The following is a 17,355-nucleotide window of genomic DNA, read 5'->3' as shown; positions in this document are numbered from 1 at the left end:
GCTAAGCTAACGAGGCTATCGGCTAATTTAATTACTGCTTTAATTAACAGAAAATATTCTAATATTTTATCGTTATTTCAGGATCAATTCCAAGAAGTTTCAGCGTTAAGTAGTAAAATAACATGTCAGTTGACGTCAACACAGACAATTAAAGAATATTTTATGGACTTAAATTGAGATTTTCTTTTTATGGTAATATTCATATTTCCCCTGAAATTTGTACCAAATCTCAGATCTTTCAGGAAACATCTTACAAATTATTCCACAAATGCAGAATGTCGTTAGCTTAGCTTAGCATAAAGACTGGATCCTGGCGCCATGCAGTGGAGCATTTGATAATTGCGACACGACTGAAACGTCGTCTGTGTTCGGTTTGTCTCATCCGGGCTTCTGTAGGAGAGCCTCGTACGTAGCTACAAACAGGTCATGCTATGCTAAGCTAACGCTCACTGCTCCTTTAACCCTCTGAAGTTAAGTCCACCGTGACATCACAGTTTAACGCTTAGCGTTGTTGTTGTTGATGTTCAGCCAACAGTCAAACGTTTCCACGGTGACGATTAAAACTCCACAAAGACGTTTTTATGTTTTATTAAAAAAAAATCATTTAAACAAAAAAAAGGAAAAAAGTTGTTTCTCTGCGGCGGCCATCTTGTTCTGAGACAGTGATGTCTCCTTGTTTACGTCTGTCACTGTCTCTCTCGTCTTCTGTCTCGGTTCCTCCTCCTGTCTTCCTCTCTCTCCCTGTCTGTCTCTCTTCTTCTATTGTCTCTGTCATGGTCAAACTCTCTTTTTCTCTCATAGTCCCTGTCTGTCTCCCTCTCCATCCTCCTGTCTCCCTCCCTCCTCCTGTCTCCCTCTCTCTCCCCGTCTCCCTCTCTCTCCCTGCTCCTGTCTCCCTCCCTGTCTCCTTCCCTCCTCCTCTCCTCGTTCCCTCTCCCTCCGTTCTGTCCTCCCGGTGGCGCCCTCCTCTGGTGGTACTTGTCGTAGGCGGCGTCCTCCTTCTCCTCTTTGACTCTGACATCAGGAGGAGGATGAGGATGAGGAGGTGAGGAAGAGGAGGAGTGCAGCGCCCGATTCGCTCTCTCTTTCTCCTTCTTCTTCTTCTTCTCCTTCTTGTCTTTCTTCTTTTTCTTCTTCTCTTTCTTGTCTAAGAAGAGAGAGAGAAATGAAAATCCATCCCATAATGATTTATGTGCATGGAGATGAACAGGAAGTGACCTCACCTTTTTTGGGCTTCTTCACAGGGATGTCGTACTGCTCCTCTTCCTCCGAGGAAGAGGAGGAGGAGGGGGGGAGGTGCTGCTGGGTTTTGGGGGCACAGCCCTGCTCCCTCAGCTGCTTGGTGATGTCATCCATGTCCTCGCCGTCTTTGGGGGGGCGGTAGTCTTTGACGTGGTCCACACGGATTGTCCGACCTTTAATCTGACAGCGAACGCACCACGGTTCATTATCCAGATGTTTACTTCTTGTAAACATCTGCTCTCTGTGTGTGTGTGTGTGTGTGTGTGTGTGTGTGTGTGTGTGTGTGTGTGTGTGTGTGTGTATGTGTCAGACGTCCACACTGACCGGGTATCTCCCTCTCTTAGCTTAGCATAAAGACTGGAAACAGCTAGCTTAGCATAAAGACTGGAATCTAAGGGAAACAGCAAACTGGCTTAGCTTAGCATAAATACTGAAAAAAAGAGTTAAGCAGTTAGCCTAGCTTAGCATAAAGCCTGGAAACAGATGGAAACAGCTATCGTGGCATGACTTACTATATAGACTGGAAAGAGCTAGCTTAGCTTAGCATATTGACTGGAAACAAGGGAAACTGTTAGCCTAGCTTGGCATGAAGACTGGAAAGACAGGTAAGCAGCTAGCCTAGCTTAGCATAAATATTGTAAACATAGGGAAACAGCTAGCCTGGCTTTGCTTAGCATTGTGACTGAGGGAAACTGATAGCCTAGCTTACCATAAAGACTGGAAACAGAGGTAAACAGCTGGCCTAGCCTAGCTCAACAACTGGAAACACAGGGAAACAGCTAGCCTAGCTTAGCATACAGTGTGGAAGCAGAGGTCCGCGATGGACATGTATCCGGTCACCTTGATGCCGTTCAGGTTGTCCACCACCAGGACGGTGCTGCGCTGGTCCTCAAAGCAGATGAAGCAGAACCCTTTGGACTTCCCCGTCTTCTTGTCCCGGACCAGGTTGATGTTGACGATCTCTCCGTACCTGACGAGGATGAAAGGAAACGGTGGATTCAGGTTGTTCTGTTCACAGGTGAGTGAAGAGTGAAGAGAGCAGAGAGAACAACGTACTGAGAGAAGACGCAGATGATGTCGCCTTCAGTCAGCTCGTATGGAAACCCTCCTGCAAGGACACGAGAAACAAGATGGAGACGCTCATCCAGGGAGACAAATACCTGTCTCACCACAAACACCTGCCTCACCACAAACACCTGCCTCACCACAAACACCCGTCTCACCCACAAACACCCGTCTCAACCACAAACACCCGTCTCACCACAAACACCCGTCTCACCCACAAACACCCGTCTCACCCACAAACACCCAGGCGCTGTCTCTGTACTCGGTGTGCCAGGAGACGGACTCTTTGACTCCGAGGTGGGCCTCCCTCTCGTTCAGCTCGTTGATCAGCTTCACCTTCGTCAGCGGACTGAAAAACACAGATTCAACACTTTTTAATCTGCACCTGAACGCACCATTCTCAGCTTGTTGTTTCTGTGTTTTGGCATCCTGGATTAGTTTCATCTTCATAGTACAGGTTCAGAAACTGTGGAACACAGTTCAGCATCCAACCAGATGTACAACAAGCAGAGTAATACACAGTATAAGTACAACAGACTGAAGTAATACTTACAGTAGACTAGAGGTATACACGCGGCATCACATTTAACAGGAAGAAGGAACCTTCACACCAGACTCCATTCAAACTTTGCCCAATGTTTACATCTCACACGCGACGGGGACATTGTAAACGTGTGAGACACAAAGTGAAGACTGAAGACCGACGCGTTGTGATCCACTCTTGAATTCGGCAAATGAACCGAACTCGAATAACAGAAATAAAAACAATAATAGACACAAAAGCAGTCCTTCACCAGGCTGTCCGTGATGCGCCACAGCCTCGAAACACGCAGAGAAACGTGGATTTATTGAACATACGAACTGCTTTGTTGGTGCCGATTTAATAAACTGCTTTTGAATTATTATAATAACGTCAGACTTAGTGTTTTACATGTACGTTTACACGCCGAACAATGAATTTCAAGATGTTTCAACGGGGATCTGTGCCACTAGAATGTATGACTAGAGGCGGCTAAGTTTGGTTAGCAGCTAAGCTAGTTAGCTGTTAGCGGAGGCTAACAGATGAGCAGAGGTGCATCAGAGGACAGGCCGCAGTATGAAATAAACCACAATAACTTTATTAATGTGAACATGTTTACTTACTTCATGGTGAACTCACTCAGTAGGTTTCACGGGATGTCAACCGATGTAGGGATTTTCTCTCGCGAGTGATTTGAGTCACTTCCGGGTGATTTCCCGCCTCTACTGCCGCCTGCTGTTCGGATTACTGAACTACATGCTACGTTTACTTGACTAAGATCGATAACAAGTATTATAAATAAGAAAATCATTAAATTAATATTATTGTAAATGCTTATTAAAAATGTGTTTTATTAGAGGGTCAATAGAGTTATTTTATTCGCTAGTTATTATTAAAAGAACATTATTTCATATGGAGGTTCACCGCCCGTACTGCAGGGGGCGCTGTGACGATGTCCGCCTTCTTCTTATGACCCGGTTTGTAAACACAAGTCTGTCAGTTGACAGCCAGCTAACTAAACGTCCACATTGTATTTCAGTTTTTAGCTTTGAATGCTTCACTTTACGATTTTATTTGTAGAACTTCGCGTTGACCAGTTTGTCACAGACGGGCCTCCTGTGGATTATAAGACATGTAACGTAAAGTAGGTCGTAATAGATAACTTTAACTAATGTGCTAACGTTAGCTACTGTTAGCACCTTTAGCTTCCGTTAGCAGTAGTACAGTCGCTTATAATTCTATTCATGGCTTAGTAAAACAAGAGTTAAAGTAAGTTACGGCAAGTCTTCTGCAGGTGAGTAGCGTTACAGCTATCAGTTAGCATTAATGTAAGCATGCTAATAGCTCACGCGAGCCTCCTCCTGTCACTGAATGTAACTTAACCTAACTTTACTGTTTTTACATCTCACGTGTATCTAAAAGACGCATCTGGAACTTGTGATGAATTCGGCATGAATGAAGTCAGACTCTGTTTGTGTCTGTCTCTCTGTCTGTCTTTCAGTAGGATGATCTCTCAGGTCTTCATCTTGTCCTCACAGGGCGACCACCTCATCTATAAAGACTGTATCCTTTATTATCATTTATTGTCCTTTTATTATCATTTATCATTCTTTATTATACTTTATTAACCTTTATTATTATTTATTAACCTTTATTATTCTTTATTATTCTTTATTATCCTTTATTAACCTTTATTATAATGTATTATTCTGTATTAACCTTTATTATTCTTTATTATCATTTATTTGTCTGTATTATTCTTTTTTAACCTTTATTATTCTTTATTAACCTTTATTATTCTTTATTATCCTTTATTAACCTTTATTATTCTTTATTATCTTGTATTATTCTTTATTAACCTTTATTATTCTTTATTATCTTGTATTATTCTTTATTAACCTTTATTATTCTTTGTTAACCTTTATTATTATTTATTATCCTTTATTATAATGTATTATTCTTTATTAACCTGTATTATTCTTTATTATCCTGTATTATTCTTTATTATCCTTTATTATTCTTTATTATCCTTCATGTAAACATTGTGTCCTACAGTGTCCCAGATGATCCAGATGTTGTTGTTTGTTGTAATTGTCTTAACGTCCTCATCAGTCCGTGGAGAAGCACGAAGTGATGTCGTCGGTGTTTTCTACGAGAAGGTCACAGCGCTGACCGGAGACCAGCCTCCGGTCGTCATGGTGATACTAATAGTCATAAACCATGTGTGTAGCACCTTTTAAAGAATACTTCATAAAGACATTTAAAGTGATAACGGGTTAGTTTTGTTCTTCAGACTCACAGAGATCTTCACTTCATCCACGTCAGGATGGGAGGACTCTACTGGGTCGCCACGACCACCGCTGACTCCTCCCCCTTCACCGTCATCGAGTTTCTCAACAGGTGAGTTAATAAATGTAGTGTTTACAGAAGACTCTACAGGTGAGTCTCTTCCTCCTCTCCTCCCCCTCCTCCCTCTCTTCCTCCTCTTCCTTCCGCCTTCTCTTCCTCCTCCTCCTCTTCCTCCCTCTCCGCCTCCTCTTCCTCCCTCTCCTCCTTTTCTTCCTCCTCCTCGTCCTCCCTCTCCTCCTTCTGTTCCTCTTCCTCCCTTTCCTCCTCCTCCTCCTCTTCCTCCTTCTCCTCCTCCTCCAGGAGAACCAGAACCAGGACTGAGAGGTTCAGACTGTCAGACCTGCTGCAGTAGAATGAGAGGTTTCCTAAAGGGAGTCTGGTGCTCAGAGACACTACCACTGTAGTCCACAGGGGGCGACAGAACCAACACACAGTTAAGATTCCACGTAAAATAATCAGGTTCTGATATTAGAAACGTAACCACTGTGGAACGTTGTGTCTGTTCTCAGGTTCTCCTCTCTGGTTAAAGATTACTGAGGAACGTTGTGTCTGTTCTCAGGTTCTCTGCTCTGGTTAAAGATTACTGAGGAACGTTGTGTCTGTTCTCAGGTTCTCCGCTCTAGTTAAAGATTACTGAGGAACGTTGTGTCTGTTCTCAGGTTCTCCTCTCTGGTTAAAGATTACTGAGAAACGTTGTGTCTGTTCTCAGGTTCTCCTCTCTGGTTAAAGATTACTGAGGAACGTTGTGTCTGTTCTCAGGTTCTCCGCCCTGGTTAACGATTACTGAGGAACGTTGTGTCTGTTCTCAGGTTCTCCGCTCTGGTTAAAGATTACTGAGGAACGTTGTGTCTGTTCTCAGGTTCTCCTCTCTGGTTAAAGATTACTGAGGAACGTTGTGTCTGTTCTCAGGTTCTCCGCTCTGGTTAAAGATTACTGAGGAACGTTGTGTCTGTTCTCAGGTTCTCCTCTCTGGTTAAAGATTACTGAGAAACGTTGTGTCTGTTCTCAGGTTCTCCTCTCTGGTTAAAGATTACTGAGGAACGTTGTGTCTGTTCTCAGGTTCTCCGCCCTGGTTAACGATTACTGAGGAACGTTGTGTCTGTTCTCAGGTTCTCCGCTCTGGTTAAAGATTACTGAGGAACGTTGTGTCTGTTCTCAGGTTCTCCTCTTTGGTTAAAGATTACTGTGGAACGTTGTGTCTGTTCTCAGGTTCTCCTCTCTGGTTAAAGATTACTGAGGAACGTTGTGTCTGTTCTCAGGTTCTCCTCTCTGGTTAAAGATTACTGAGGAACGTTGTGTCTGTTCTCAGGTTCTCCGCTCTGGTTAAAGATTACTGAGGAACGTTGTGTCTGTTCTCAGGTTCTCTGCTCTAGTTAAAGATTACTGAGGAACGTTGTGTCTGTTCTCAGGTTCTCCTCTCTGGTTAAAGATTACTGAGAAACGTTGTGTCTGTTCTCAGGTTCTCCTCTCTGGTTAAAGATTACTGAGGAACATTGTGTCTGTTCTCAGGTTCTCCGCCCTGGTTAACGATTACTGAGGAACGTTGTGTCTGTTCTCAGGTTCTCCGCTCTGGTTAAAGATTACTGAGGAACGTTGTGTCTGTTCTCAGGTTCTCCTCTCTGGTTAAAGATTACTGAGGAACGTTGTGTCTGTTCTCAGGTTCTCCGCTCTGGTTAAAGATTACTGAGGAACGTTGTGTCTGTTCTCAGGTTCTCCTCTCTGGTTAAAGATTACTGAGAAACGTTGTGTCTGTTCTCAGGTTCTCCTCTCTGGTTAAAGATTACTGAGGAACGTTGTGTCTGTTCTCAGGTTCTCCGCCCTGGTTAACGATTACTGAGGAACGTTGTGTCTGTTCTCAGGTTCTCCGCTCTGGTTAAAGATTACTGAGGAACGTTGTGTCTGTTCTCAGGTTCTCCTCTTTGGTTAAAGATTACTGTGGAACGTTGTGTCTGTTCTCAGGTTCTCCTCTCTGGTTAAAGATTACTGAGGAACGTTGTGTCTGTTCTCAGGTTCTCCTCTCTGGTTAAAGATTACTGAGGAACGTTGTGTCTGTTCTCAGGTTCTCCGCTCTGGTTAAAGATTACTGAGGAACGTTGTGTCTGTTCTCAGGTTCTCTGCTCTAGTTAAAGATTACTGAGGAACGTTGTGTCTGTTCTCAGGTTCTCCTCTCTGGTTAAAGATTACTGAGAAACGTTGTGTCTGTTCTCAGGTTCTCCTCTCTGGTTAAAGATTACTGAGGAACATTGTGTCTGTTCTCAGGTTCTCCGCCCTGGTTAACGATTACTGAGGAACGTTGTGTCTGTTCTCAGGTTCTCCGCTCTGGTTAAAGATTACTGAGGAACGTTGTGTCTGTTCTCAGGTTCTCCGCTCTGGTTAAAGATTACTGAGGAACGTTGTGTCTGTTCTCAGGTTCTCCGCTCTGGTTAAAGATTACTGTGGAACTTTGTGTCTGTTCTCAGGTTCTCCTCTCTGGTTAAAGATTACTGAGGAACGTTGTGTCTGTTCTCAGGTTCTCCTCTCTGGTTAAAGATTACTGAGGATTGTTGTGTCTGTTCTCAGGTTCTCCGCTCTGGTTAAAGATTACTGAGGAACGTTGTGTCTGTTCTCAGGTTCTCCGCTCTGGTTAAAGATTACTGAGGAACGTTGTGTCTGTTCTCCAGCTCTGGTTAAAGATTACTGAGGAACGTTGTGTCTGTTCTCAGGTTCTCCGCTCTGGTTAAAGATTACTGAGGAACGTTGTGTCTGTTCTCAGGTTCTCCTCTCTGGTTAAAGATTACTGAGGAACGTTGTGTCTGTTCTCAGGTTCTCCGCTCTGGTTAAAGATTACTGAGGAACGTTGTGTCTGTTCTCAGGTTCTCCGCTCTGGTTAAAGATTACTGTGGCAGCCTGTCGGAGAAGTCGGTGCAGATGAACTTTGCTCTCATCTATGAGCTGCTGGACGAGGTCGTGGTGAGTCAAGTTATAATTAAACATGTAGAGTTTATTGAAAACATGAATCTGTGGTTTGAACCTCATTTGGATCAACACACCATTTCACTTCATAATGGATCTACAATTTGAAATCTGTTTATTTAGAATATTTTCACCTCTTTACCTTGATGTCTGTCTGTCTGTCTTTCAGGACTATGGTTACATCCAGACGACGTCCTCTGACGTACTGAAGAACTTCATCCAGACTGAAGCCGTCTCCTCCAGACCGTTCAGCCTGTTTGACCTCAGTAACGTCGGCTTGGTATGACAACAACAACAACGACGACAACAACACAAATACCAACAACAACACAAGTATCAACAACAACACAAGTATCAACAACAACACAAATACTAACAACACAAGTATCAACAACAACACAAGTATCAACAACAACACAAATACCAACAACAACACAAGTATCAACAACAACACAAGTATCAACAACACAAAGATCAACAACAACGACACAAATAACAACAACAGCACAAATACCAACAACAACACAAGTATCAACAACAACACAAGTATCAACAACAACACAAATACCAACGACACAAGTATCAACAACAACACAAATACCAACAACGACACAAGTATCAACAACGACACAAATACCAACGACACAAATACCAACAACGACACAAATACCAACAACGACACAAATACCAACGACACAAATACCAACAACAACACAAATACCAACAACGACACAAATACCAACGACACAAATACCAACAACAACACAAATACCAACAACAACACAAGTATCAACAACGACACAAATACCAACAACGACACGAATACCAACGACACAAATACCAACAACGACACAAATGCCAACAACAACACAAATACCAACAACAACACAAGTATCAACAACAACACAAATGACAACAACACAGATAACGACACCAGGGGCCTGTTGGTCAAAAGTAGAATAAAGACATCCAGGATAAGTGGGAAAGCCAGGTCGGACAAAGTCTCATAAGTTCATCCTGGCTTAATTGGTTGTTCGAACGCCGAGCCAGGCTGAGGAGGGGCGGCTTTGTCAAGCCAGGTCTAACTAATTTGAGTAAGTGTGCGGCCACGGCTTTCTTCAGTAGACCACAGAGATCGATCACAGATTCACTGATGAGACGACAGGTGTGGACACTTTCCTCCGATGAACAGCGGATCTGAATGCTGACGTAAGGTGACACACCTCTCATAAAATGAAGCACCGCTGCCGTCTGGAAGTCTGGAGACGGACTGATTAAATGAGTCGTGTAATTAATTGCAAGCACCTTTGCAAGTGCAGCCATTTCTAATGACTGTAATGACTGCAATAACATCAGATTTGAGCTGGCAAACAATATCAAGGGTGTTTATTTACAATGACGAACACACGAATAGGCCCCAATTATGAAAAAGAACTATCGTAATAGGCTAACTTTATTTATTTTTTTAATTTGATTATGTTTTGTTGTATTTCTTTTTTTTAAATAATAATTTAGCCTACGTGTTGTTTGTTTAAAAACGAGGCCAATGTGTAGCCTTCATCAGAACATGGACCGACTGTATAAAACACATTCACTTCTGACTCCAAAGATAAGACAACAGAATCAACTAAGCTTGGCATTTAGCCTGGTCTGGAGCAGGCTAGCTGCAGAGAATAAATCACCATGGTAACTTGACCAGGATAAAGTTATCCAGCTTTCGAACAACCGACTGCTAAAGGCTAAATTCAGCCAGGATAACCAACATATCCCGGCTTAATCCCTTATCTAGGTTTCAAACAACAGGCTCCAGAGGTCACTGAGGTTTCGTCTTTGTTGACAAACAAATACTTCCATGTTGAGTTTTTTCTGCCTTCATTCACTTTCTGCAGCACTGAGACATCAAACCAATATAAATATGAACCTTTTGTTTTAATGTCTGCAGGTAACAGGATTTGTCAACAATCATAACTTCTCTGATGAAGTGTTTCACTACGTGGTTCTTCATTAATAACAACATTATAGTGTGTTATAAACACTTATTCAATGTTTATATAGTGCTTTGTGTAAAATACTGCTGCATATTTCATGTACATTAACTTACTTTAAGTTGTGTTTGATTGAATGTGTGTTTCTGGTCAGGATTCAGCTGCTTTGTTGTTGTTGTTTGTGCAGTTTGGAGCAGAGACTCAGCAGAGTAAAGTGGCTCCGAGCTCTGCAGCCACCAGACCCATCCAGTCCAGCAGAGAGCAGGTACAGACAGAGTCAGAGAGTCTCACCACTCACTCTGATTCAACTCTATAGACGAAAGAGTGAAATACATGTTTTTATGTTCTGGAAGAACAATGAACCAACCTCTCTAAATAGATCAGCGCATATGTAAATGAAAGAATCATTAACCATTTTAAATGATGTTTAGAAATGATCCTTTTATTGATGTTTTACACAAAGTTGTGTTGCAGGAAAAAACAGAAAACACAACCTAACAACGTTAATGTCCGATACCTGAGATGAAACACAGTGTCGTCTGATGTGAAGTCTTTATAAATACCAGATGATGTGTGTTTATATACCTGAAGACACACTTAAATACTCAAACATCCAGCACCAAAGACTTCCTGCTGGTCTGGAAACATTCGTCATCAAGTGTGTGAACCTCTGGACGTTTTCCAGTTTACAAAGTACTGTTCAGTCTTTTTAGAAACAGACACATGAACACGAACCGGAGCAGTTTAAAGCTCCGGAAGAGGAAAGAAGAAGTTTATATCCCAAGAAAAACAGGAAACACCGAGCCCGTAGATTCACACTGAACACACCTCAGATCAAAGATGTTTGAATCTGAATCAAATGTGTTGATTGCTGGAAAAAAAATAAATAAAATCCAAATATTAATATTTGTATTTAGTTACAGATGAAAGTCCAGGCTTGGTCGGTGGATCAGCTAAAGTTTACTCAATAATTCCGTCAGTTATCAGTTATTAATGAGAAGTTTGAGTTTTAGCTTTTTGGATAAAATAACTGTTCCAGTAAATAGTTGGGTCCCAGCTCGACTGTACACTTCCAGGAACAAACTCACAGTATTCCGTACATGTGTGTTTTTGTTCCAGGGTGGGAAGAGTGAGATATTTGTGGACGTGATCGAGAGGATGTCGGTCGTCATCGGCTCCAACGTGAGTAACGTCCGTCTGGAAACATTAAATCAACTCTTTGAAGTGTAGAGATCAACTCAACTGGTTTAGTTGTGCAGGGAGTCGTGATGAAGGCCGACGTCGAGGGAGAAATCAGAGTGAAGTGTTACATGCCGAGCTGCTCGGGTGAGTTTGAGACTCTGACTCTGGTTTCCTCTGTGAGGGTTTGACTCACTTTGTCCTCACAAGTACAGAAACATGACGCAACACACTCTGACACGACGCCTTCTTCTTCAACAGAGATGAGAATCGGTCTGAACGAAGAGTTCAGCATCGGGAAGTCACAGCTCAGAGGTACCCCACACACACACACACACACAGACACAGACACACACACAGACACACACACACACACACACACACATACACATATATATATATATATATACATATATATATATATATATATATATATATATATATATATATATATATATATATATATATATACACACACACACACACACACACACACACACACACACACACACACACACACACACACACACACACCTACACACACACACACACACACACACACCTACACACACATATACACACACACACACGAGATGTTGAAACTTGTACTTTACTTCATTTCCTCCTGCTTTACGTCACATTCCTCTAGTTGTGTGTGTGTGTGTGTGTGTGTGTGTGTGTGTGTGTGTGTGTGTCTGTGTGTCTGTGTGTGTGTGTGTGTCTGTGTGTGTGTGTCTGTGTGTGTGTGTGGTGTTCACGATGTCGTTTCTTCTTCAGGTTACGGAGCAGCGGTTCGTGTTGACGAGTGCAGCTTCCATCAGGCCGTCCGATTGGACGAGTTCGACAGCAACCGGATCCTCCGACTGAGTCCGAGTCAGGGAGAGGTGCCAACGCTGCCTTTTGATTGGTTCATTACCCGTCTCCCTAGTTACTGGCTCCAGCCCGTCGGGATGTTTTGAAGTGTTTCTCCAGACTTTAATACATCCACAGCAGTTCATTACTCCACCTACTGTAGTGAAACTCATACACACTGCTAAACACCTGTACTGTCTCTTTAAGACTACAGGTTGTGATGTTGAGGATCAAGACTTCCTTTTAAAACCATCCACCTTAAGAACCAGCTCAGTGCTTCAAACTCTTCTCCAGTCAAAGTCTTCATCACTGATCTTTCTGAAGACACGCCCCCTAAATCAACATCAGGACGTAAACAACCAACATGGCTGCTGTTAGTAATTAGAGCTGTTAAGATAAGAGCTGGTGGAAAACTCTAGGGAGGAGGAATGAGAAGACAGGTAGCCAGGTAGGTAGACAGGTAGACAGGCGGGTAGACAGGTATGTAGGTAGACAGGTAGGCAGGTAGACAGGTAGTCCGTCGGCTCTTTAAAACTCTGCTCCAGCAGAAACACAGAGATATTTTTTCTTTATTTATTTCTGTGGAGATGAAGAAAGAATTGTAACAAATATAACAAACATGTTTTTATTAAAACTAACTGGTAGTTTTTATTTATAATGAGTACCTGATGTACTTCAGGGTAATGTGTACCCTCGTTTATATAAATACGTGGTGCGTTCACAGCAACAACATTGAATAGGACGTTTGGCTTTCAGGACATTTTTTGTGAGTTTCTATGGAGCCTTATGCAGAAAAAGTAAACATTAAACCTTCTGAATCAGATTTATTTAGATCTACTAAATAAAATGCTTCACAGAACGAAACGTCTGATGAAACTAAACGCTTTGTTGTCTTTCTGCGGAGCTTCAATGTGGTGAAAGTCTCACTAAGCCTCTTTTACAGATTCCTAAATGTTCCAGCACTTTAATTACAAAACCACTTCCACTAATGAACATAATCCACCAGGTTTAGACTTTGCTCTCATGGTATTCATTCACTGATCGGGAACAATTCATTGCAAACTGTCCTTGATGTTGAGTTCAACGACACTCCGACATCTGAGACACGACTCTTCTTCTTCTCCTTCTTCTTCTTCTCCTTCTTCTTCTTCTTCTTCTCCTTCTCCTTCTTCTTCTTCTTCTTCTTCTTCTTCTTCTTCTTCTCCTTCTTCTTCTTCTTCTTCTTCTTCTCCTTCTTCTTATTCTTCTTCTTTTTCTCCTTCTTCTTCTCCTTCTTCTTCTCCTTCTCCTTCTTCTTCTTCTCATTCTCCTTCTTCTTCTTCTTCTTCTTCTTCTCCTTCTCCTTCTTCTTCTTCTTCTTCTTCTTCTTTTTCTTCTTCTTCTTCCTGTCGTAGCAAACAGTGATGCAATACCAGCTGAGTGACGACCTGCCCTCAGCGCCCCCCTTCCGCCTGTTCCCAACCATCGAGAGAGACAGCGGGGGGAGGTAAGAGTCCCACAGACCCAGAGTCCAGTCCTAGACCCACAGTCCTAGAGTCCAGTCTAATAGACCCAGAGTCCAGTCCTAGACCCACAGTCCCAGAGTCCAGTCTAATAGACCCACAGTCCTATAGTCAGTCCTAGACCCACAGTCCTAGAGTCCAGTCTAATAGACCCACAGTCCTATAGTCAGTCCTAGACCCACAGTACTAGAGTCCAGTCTAATAGACCCACAGTCCTAGAGTCCAGTCTAGTACATTTTGCTGACAATACTTGTACTTTTACTCTGTTGTTGTTCCTCTGCAGGCTGCTGATGTACCTGAAGCTTCGCTGTGATCTGCCACCAAAGAGGTTCGTTTTCTATTCCAGTACCACAAGTACTATCATTGTATCATAGTACTAGTACATGATGGTACTGTTGTAGCTGCCTCTTAGTTTAGTCTAGTGGGGCCCAACATAGGGGTCGGGGCCCTCCAGAGGGTCACCAGATACATCTGAAGGGTCATGAGATGATCAATGGAAGAGAAGAAGAAGAAGAAGAAGAAGAAGAAGAAGAAGAAGAAGAAGAAGAAGAAACATAAATAGAAGAAGAAGAAATAGAAGAAGAAATATAAGTAGAAGAAGAAGAAATAGAAGAAGTAGAAATATAAGTAGAAGAAATAGAAGAAGTAGAAATAGAAGAAACATAAATAGAAGAATAAACTAAAAAGAGGTTTGCAGTGGTGATCACTGGTTTAATCGTTGACAATGTTCAGTATATGTATAAAGTGTATAAGCAGTTTTTTTTATGTTCAATCTTCCTCTGAGAAGAAACTAAAGCTGTCAGATAGAAGTAGTGCAGTGAAACATAAAACATATTTCTCTGGAGTAGAAGTAGAAAGTGCCATAGAATGGAAATACTAATAAACAAAGTACTCATATGTACTTCCCACGACTAAAAAGAACAAAAAACATTGCTGTGTTTCCAGGTGACACGCTGTTAATAATCACGATGATGATGATGATGATGATGTCATTGTTTTCGCAGCGCCGCCATCAACGTCTGTGCCACCGTCCCGGTCCCTAAAGGCTCTGTGAGGTGAGACTTCTCATTCAAATCACATGTTTGTTCTTCAGCTTCTATTTGAATGTGACGTTTGTTTTTCCGTCGCTGTGAACACAAAGCAGGAAGTCACCAGAGTTCAGCTAAATGAACGCGTGTCCTGTTCAGGAACGCTTTTAAATAGCAAACGACATTAACAAAGTAGGAGAGCAAGAGGAGGCGCTACTCATTTGTTATTTAAAGTCATGCAAATAGGAGTCAGGGTGAGGAGCCGCGTACTGTCGCTTTAAATCCTCTTTACTAGTAGATCTTGAGTTTAGTGGACGGAGAACAAAATGTGTTCAAAGAGACAAAAGATCCTCTGAACAACAGAAGAAGAAGAAATCAGCTGGAGGCTTCGATTTAAACAGGAACAACTTCTTAATTCAGAGTTTCACAATAAAAGCATCCTAGAACAAGCTGGAGTTAACTTGATCACAGTAGAAACAGAAGGTTAGCGTAGAGTTACTGTTTGAACATCAGCTGAACTCCTCACAGTTTAAACATCTTCATCAATATCATTTAATAAACTTTGTTCTTTGGATAAACATCTAAAGAACATTCAGACATCTCCTTCAAACTACTGGATTTATTCAAGTTCATCACCAAAAACTACATTTTACAGATTACATGTGAACACATCACGATAACGTTATAATGTACCTTCAGCCAGTACTCATGTTCACTGAGCAGAGCCTGAAGGCATCATAGTGTAACTGAAGTGAACCTCCGTTGGTTAGCCGATAGCGGTGCTGCTAACGTTACTAGCTCTCCTCTTGATTAGTTGTTAACAATGAAACATGATCAGAGATCAGAGACTAGAACCACATGTTCTACTGAATACTGGAGGAGAACCATCATCATGAGAACTTTATTGACACTGACGGTTAATGATAAAACTTTATTTACACTGACGGTTAATGATAAAACTTTATTTACACTGTGATGGTTAACGTTAAACTTTATTTCACTCTGATGGTTAACGTTAAAACTTTATTTACACTGTGACAGTTAACGTTAAAACTTTATTTACACTGTGACGGTTAACGTTAAAACTTTATTTACACTGTGATGGTTAACGTTAAAACTTTATTTACACTGTGACGGTTAACGTTAAAACTTTATTTACACTGTGACGGTTAACGCTAAAACTTTATTTACACTGTGACAGTTAACGATAAAACTTTATTTACACTGTGATGGTTAACGTTAAAACTTTATTTACACTGTGACGGTTAACATTAAACTTTATTATTCTGAGGTTCACATGAGCTGAAAGCTCTCTGTAGGATTATCTATCAAATCACCTGTTTATCATCATCACTTCTGGAAGCTTTTCTGCTTCACCCTCCAATGACCTCTGACCTCCTCAGTGGTCACATGTGCTGTCTGACATTGTGTGTGTGTGTGTGTGTGTGTTCAGTCTGTCTCAGGAGCTCAGCAGTCCTGATCAGAGCTCTGAGCTGAAGCTTCAGAACAGAGCCATCGACTGGACGATCCCTCGCTTCCCTGGAGGAACACAACTGTCTGCTCTGTTCAAGGTGAACACACACACACACACACACACACACACACACACACACACACACACACACCATTGTATTTTAGCTCTGCATTGTGGGTCAACAGATGTTGACGTTATTTTTTTATGCAGAAATGAAAACATTTGCTTTATTTCTGAGTTCAGTTTGTTGACAAAAAACAAAACATTTTAAGATGATCACTTGTTCTCTTCTTCCTCCCTCTCCTCCTCCTCCTCTTCCGCCCCCTCAGCTGGAGGTCTCAGGTCTGAGCCCGTCCTCCATGTTGGAGGTGGGTCCGGTGGGTCTGGTCTTTGAGCTTCCTCAGCTCACCGTCACAGGTCTTCAGATCCGGTTCCTCCGCCTGTCTCCGGTCCAGCCGGGTCCGTCTCAGCGGTGGGTTCGCTACGTCACCCACTCTGACTCCTACATCATCCGCCTCTAACCAGGAAGTTCCTTCACAATAAGAGACGACCTTGTGAACTTTATTTTGTTAACGTCTGTTTTTATTCAGTTACACGCTGACTGTATTCATTTTTCTTTTTTTTTTAAACCTTTTTTTCTCTTCATGTCAACAAATCCCCAAACGTCATGTCGGTCAGTCTCTCAATACCATCTGACTTCCTGTCTGTGGCTCATTGGTTCCTACTAATAAAGACTCAGCTGGGGACTATTTTCAGCGGCGGATTAATCCACATGTGTGAAGGAATGTTTATCGTTCATGTACTTATCCACACACACACACACACACACACACACACACACACACACACGTGTAAATAAAGTCATGTTTCCTCTTTATGTGACCTTCTCTTTGATGTTTTGTCTCATCTGTTTGAGTTTAAATGTTGTTGAAAAGCAGAAGCTCCTCTTCTCCTTCACTCATCCTCTCCTCTTCTCCTTTCCTCTCTGTGGTTCATCGTTTTGGTTTGAAACGTGTTGTTCAGTGACGACCGTCTGATGAACCTGAAGATTATTTCACACGTTTTGTTTTCTTCTTCTTCTGGTTTTCTGTCTGGAAACAAGTGTTGGAGGAAGTACACAAAGTATCTGAGTACAACGCATTAAAGTCTGCATTTTATATTTTTTACTGAAGTAAAAATACAAAAGTATAAGCATCAAAATGTACTT

At 42.0% G+C, this 17,355-nt stretch overlaps 2 protein-coding genes across 2 annotated transcripts; one reads left to right on the top strand and one right to left on the bottom strand.

Moving 5' to 3' along the window:
• Positions 1-572: 572 nt before the first annotated feature.
• rbmx2 (RNA binding motif protein X-linked 2) lies at positions 573-3,535 on the bottom strand. The gene is made up of 6 exons (XM_068731610.1): positions 3,451-3,535; positions 2,541-2,656; positions 2,299-2,350; positions 2,083-2,212; positions 1,224-1,422; positions 573-1,147 (listed from the first exon to the last, which is right to left on the bottom strand). Exons 1-6 carry the CDS (start codon positions 3,453-3,455, stop codon positions 687-689), a joined length of 963 nt encoding a protein of 320 aa, XP_068587711.1. The 5' UTR covers positions 3,456-3,535; the 3' UTR covers positions 573-686.
• Positions 3,536-3,820: 285 nt separating this feature from the next.
• On the top strand, positions 3,821-17,025 carry ap4m1 (adaptor related protein complex 4 subunit mu 1). The gene is made up of 16 exons (XM_068731749.1): positions 3,821-4,121; positions 4,329-4,390; positions 4,940-5,025; positions 5,121-5,227; positions 8,029-8,125; positions 8,298-8,408; positions 10,301-10,378; positions 11,233-11,295; positions 11,373-11,439; positions 11,554-11,607; positions 12,070-12,176; positions 13,539-13,630; positions 13,930-13,974; positions 14,651-14,701; positions 16,128-16,245; positions 16,478-17,025. The coding sequence occupies exons 2-16, from the start codon at positions 4,333-4,335 to the stop codon at positions 16,667-16,669; spliced, it is 1,326 nt and encodes a 441-aa protein (XP_068587850.1). The 5' UTR covers positions 3,821-4,121; positions 4,329-4,332; the 3' UTR covers positions 16,670-17,025.
• Positions 17,026-17,355: the final 330 nt, after the last annotated feature.

This window comes from Cebidichthys violaceus, unplaced genomic scaffold, assembly GCF_023349555.1.
Source record: "Cebidichthys violaceus isolate CVI_PGR_0920_01 unplaced genomic scaffold, fCebVio1.0.p SCAF_53, whole genome shotgun sequence".
Lineage (NCBI taxonomy): Eukaryota > Metazoa > Chordata > Actinopteri > Perciformes > Stichaeidae > Cebidichthys > Cebidichthys violaceus.
Note: the sequence above shows the minus strand (reverse complement) of the source record. Positions and strands in the feature narration are given on the sequence as shown.

Coding starts and splice junctions, on each gene's coding strand:
- rbmx2 (XM_068731610.1), bottom strand. Junction 2,351..2,540: donor CAGCGCCTGGGTGTTTGTGG/GTGAGACGGGTG, acceptor GTGTCCTTGCAG/GAGGGTTTCCATACGAGCTG. Junction 1,423..2,082: donor ACAACCTGAACGGCATCAAG/GTGACCGGATAC, acceptor GTTCGCTGTCAG/ATTAAAGGTCGGACAATCCG.
- ap4m1 (XM_068731749.1), top strand. CDS start 4,333: ATGATCTCTCAGGTCTTCATCTTGTCCTCACAGGGCGACCACCTCATC. Junction 10,379..11,232: donor TCCAGTCCAGCAGAGAGCAG/GTACAGACAGAG, acceptor TTTTTGTTCCAG/GGTGGGAAGAGTGAGATATT. Junction 13,975..14,650: donor TGTGATCTGCCACCAAAGAG/GTTCGTTTTCTA, acceptor TTGTTTTCGCAG/CGCCGCCATCAACGTCTGTG.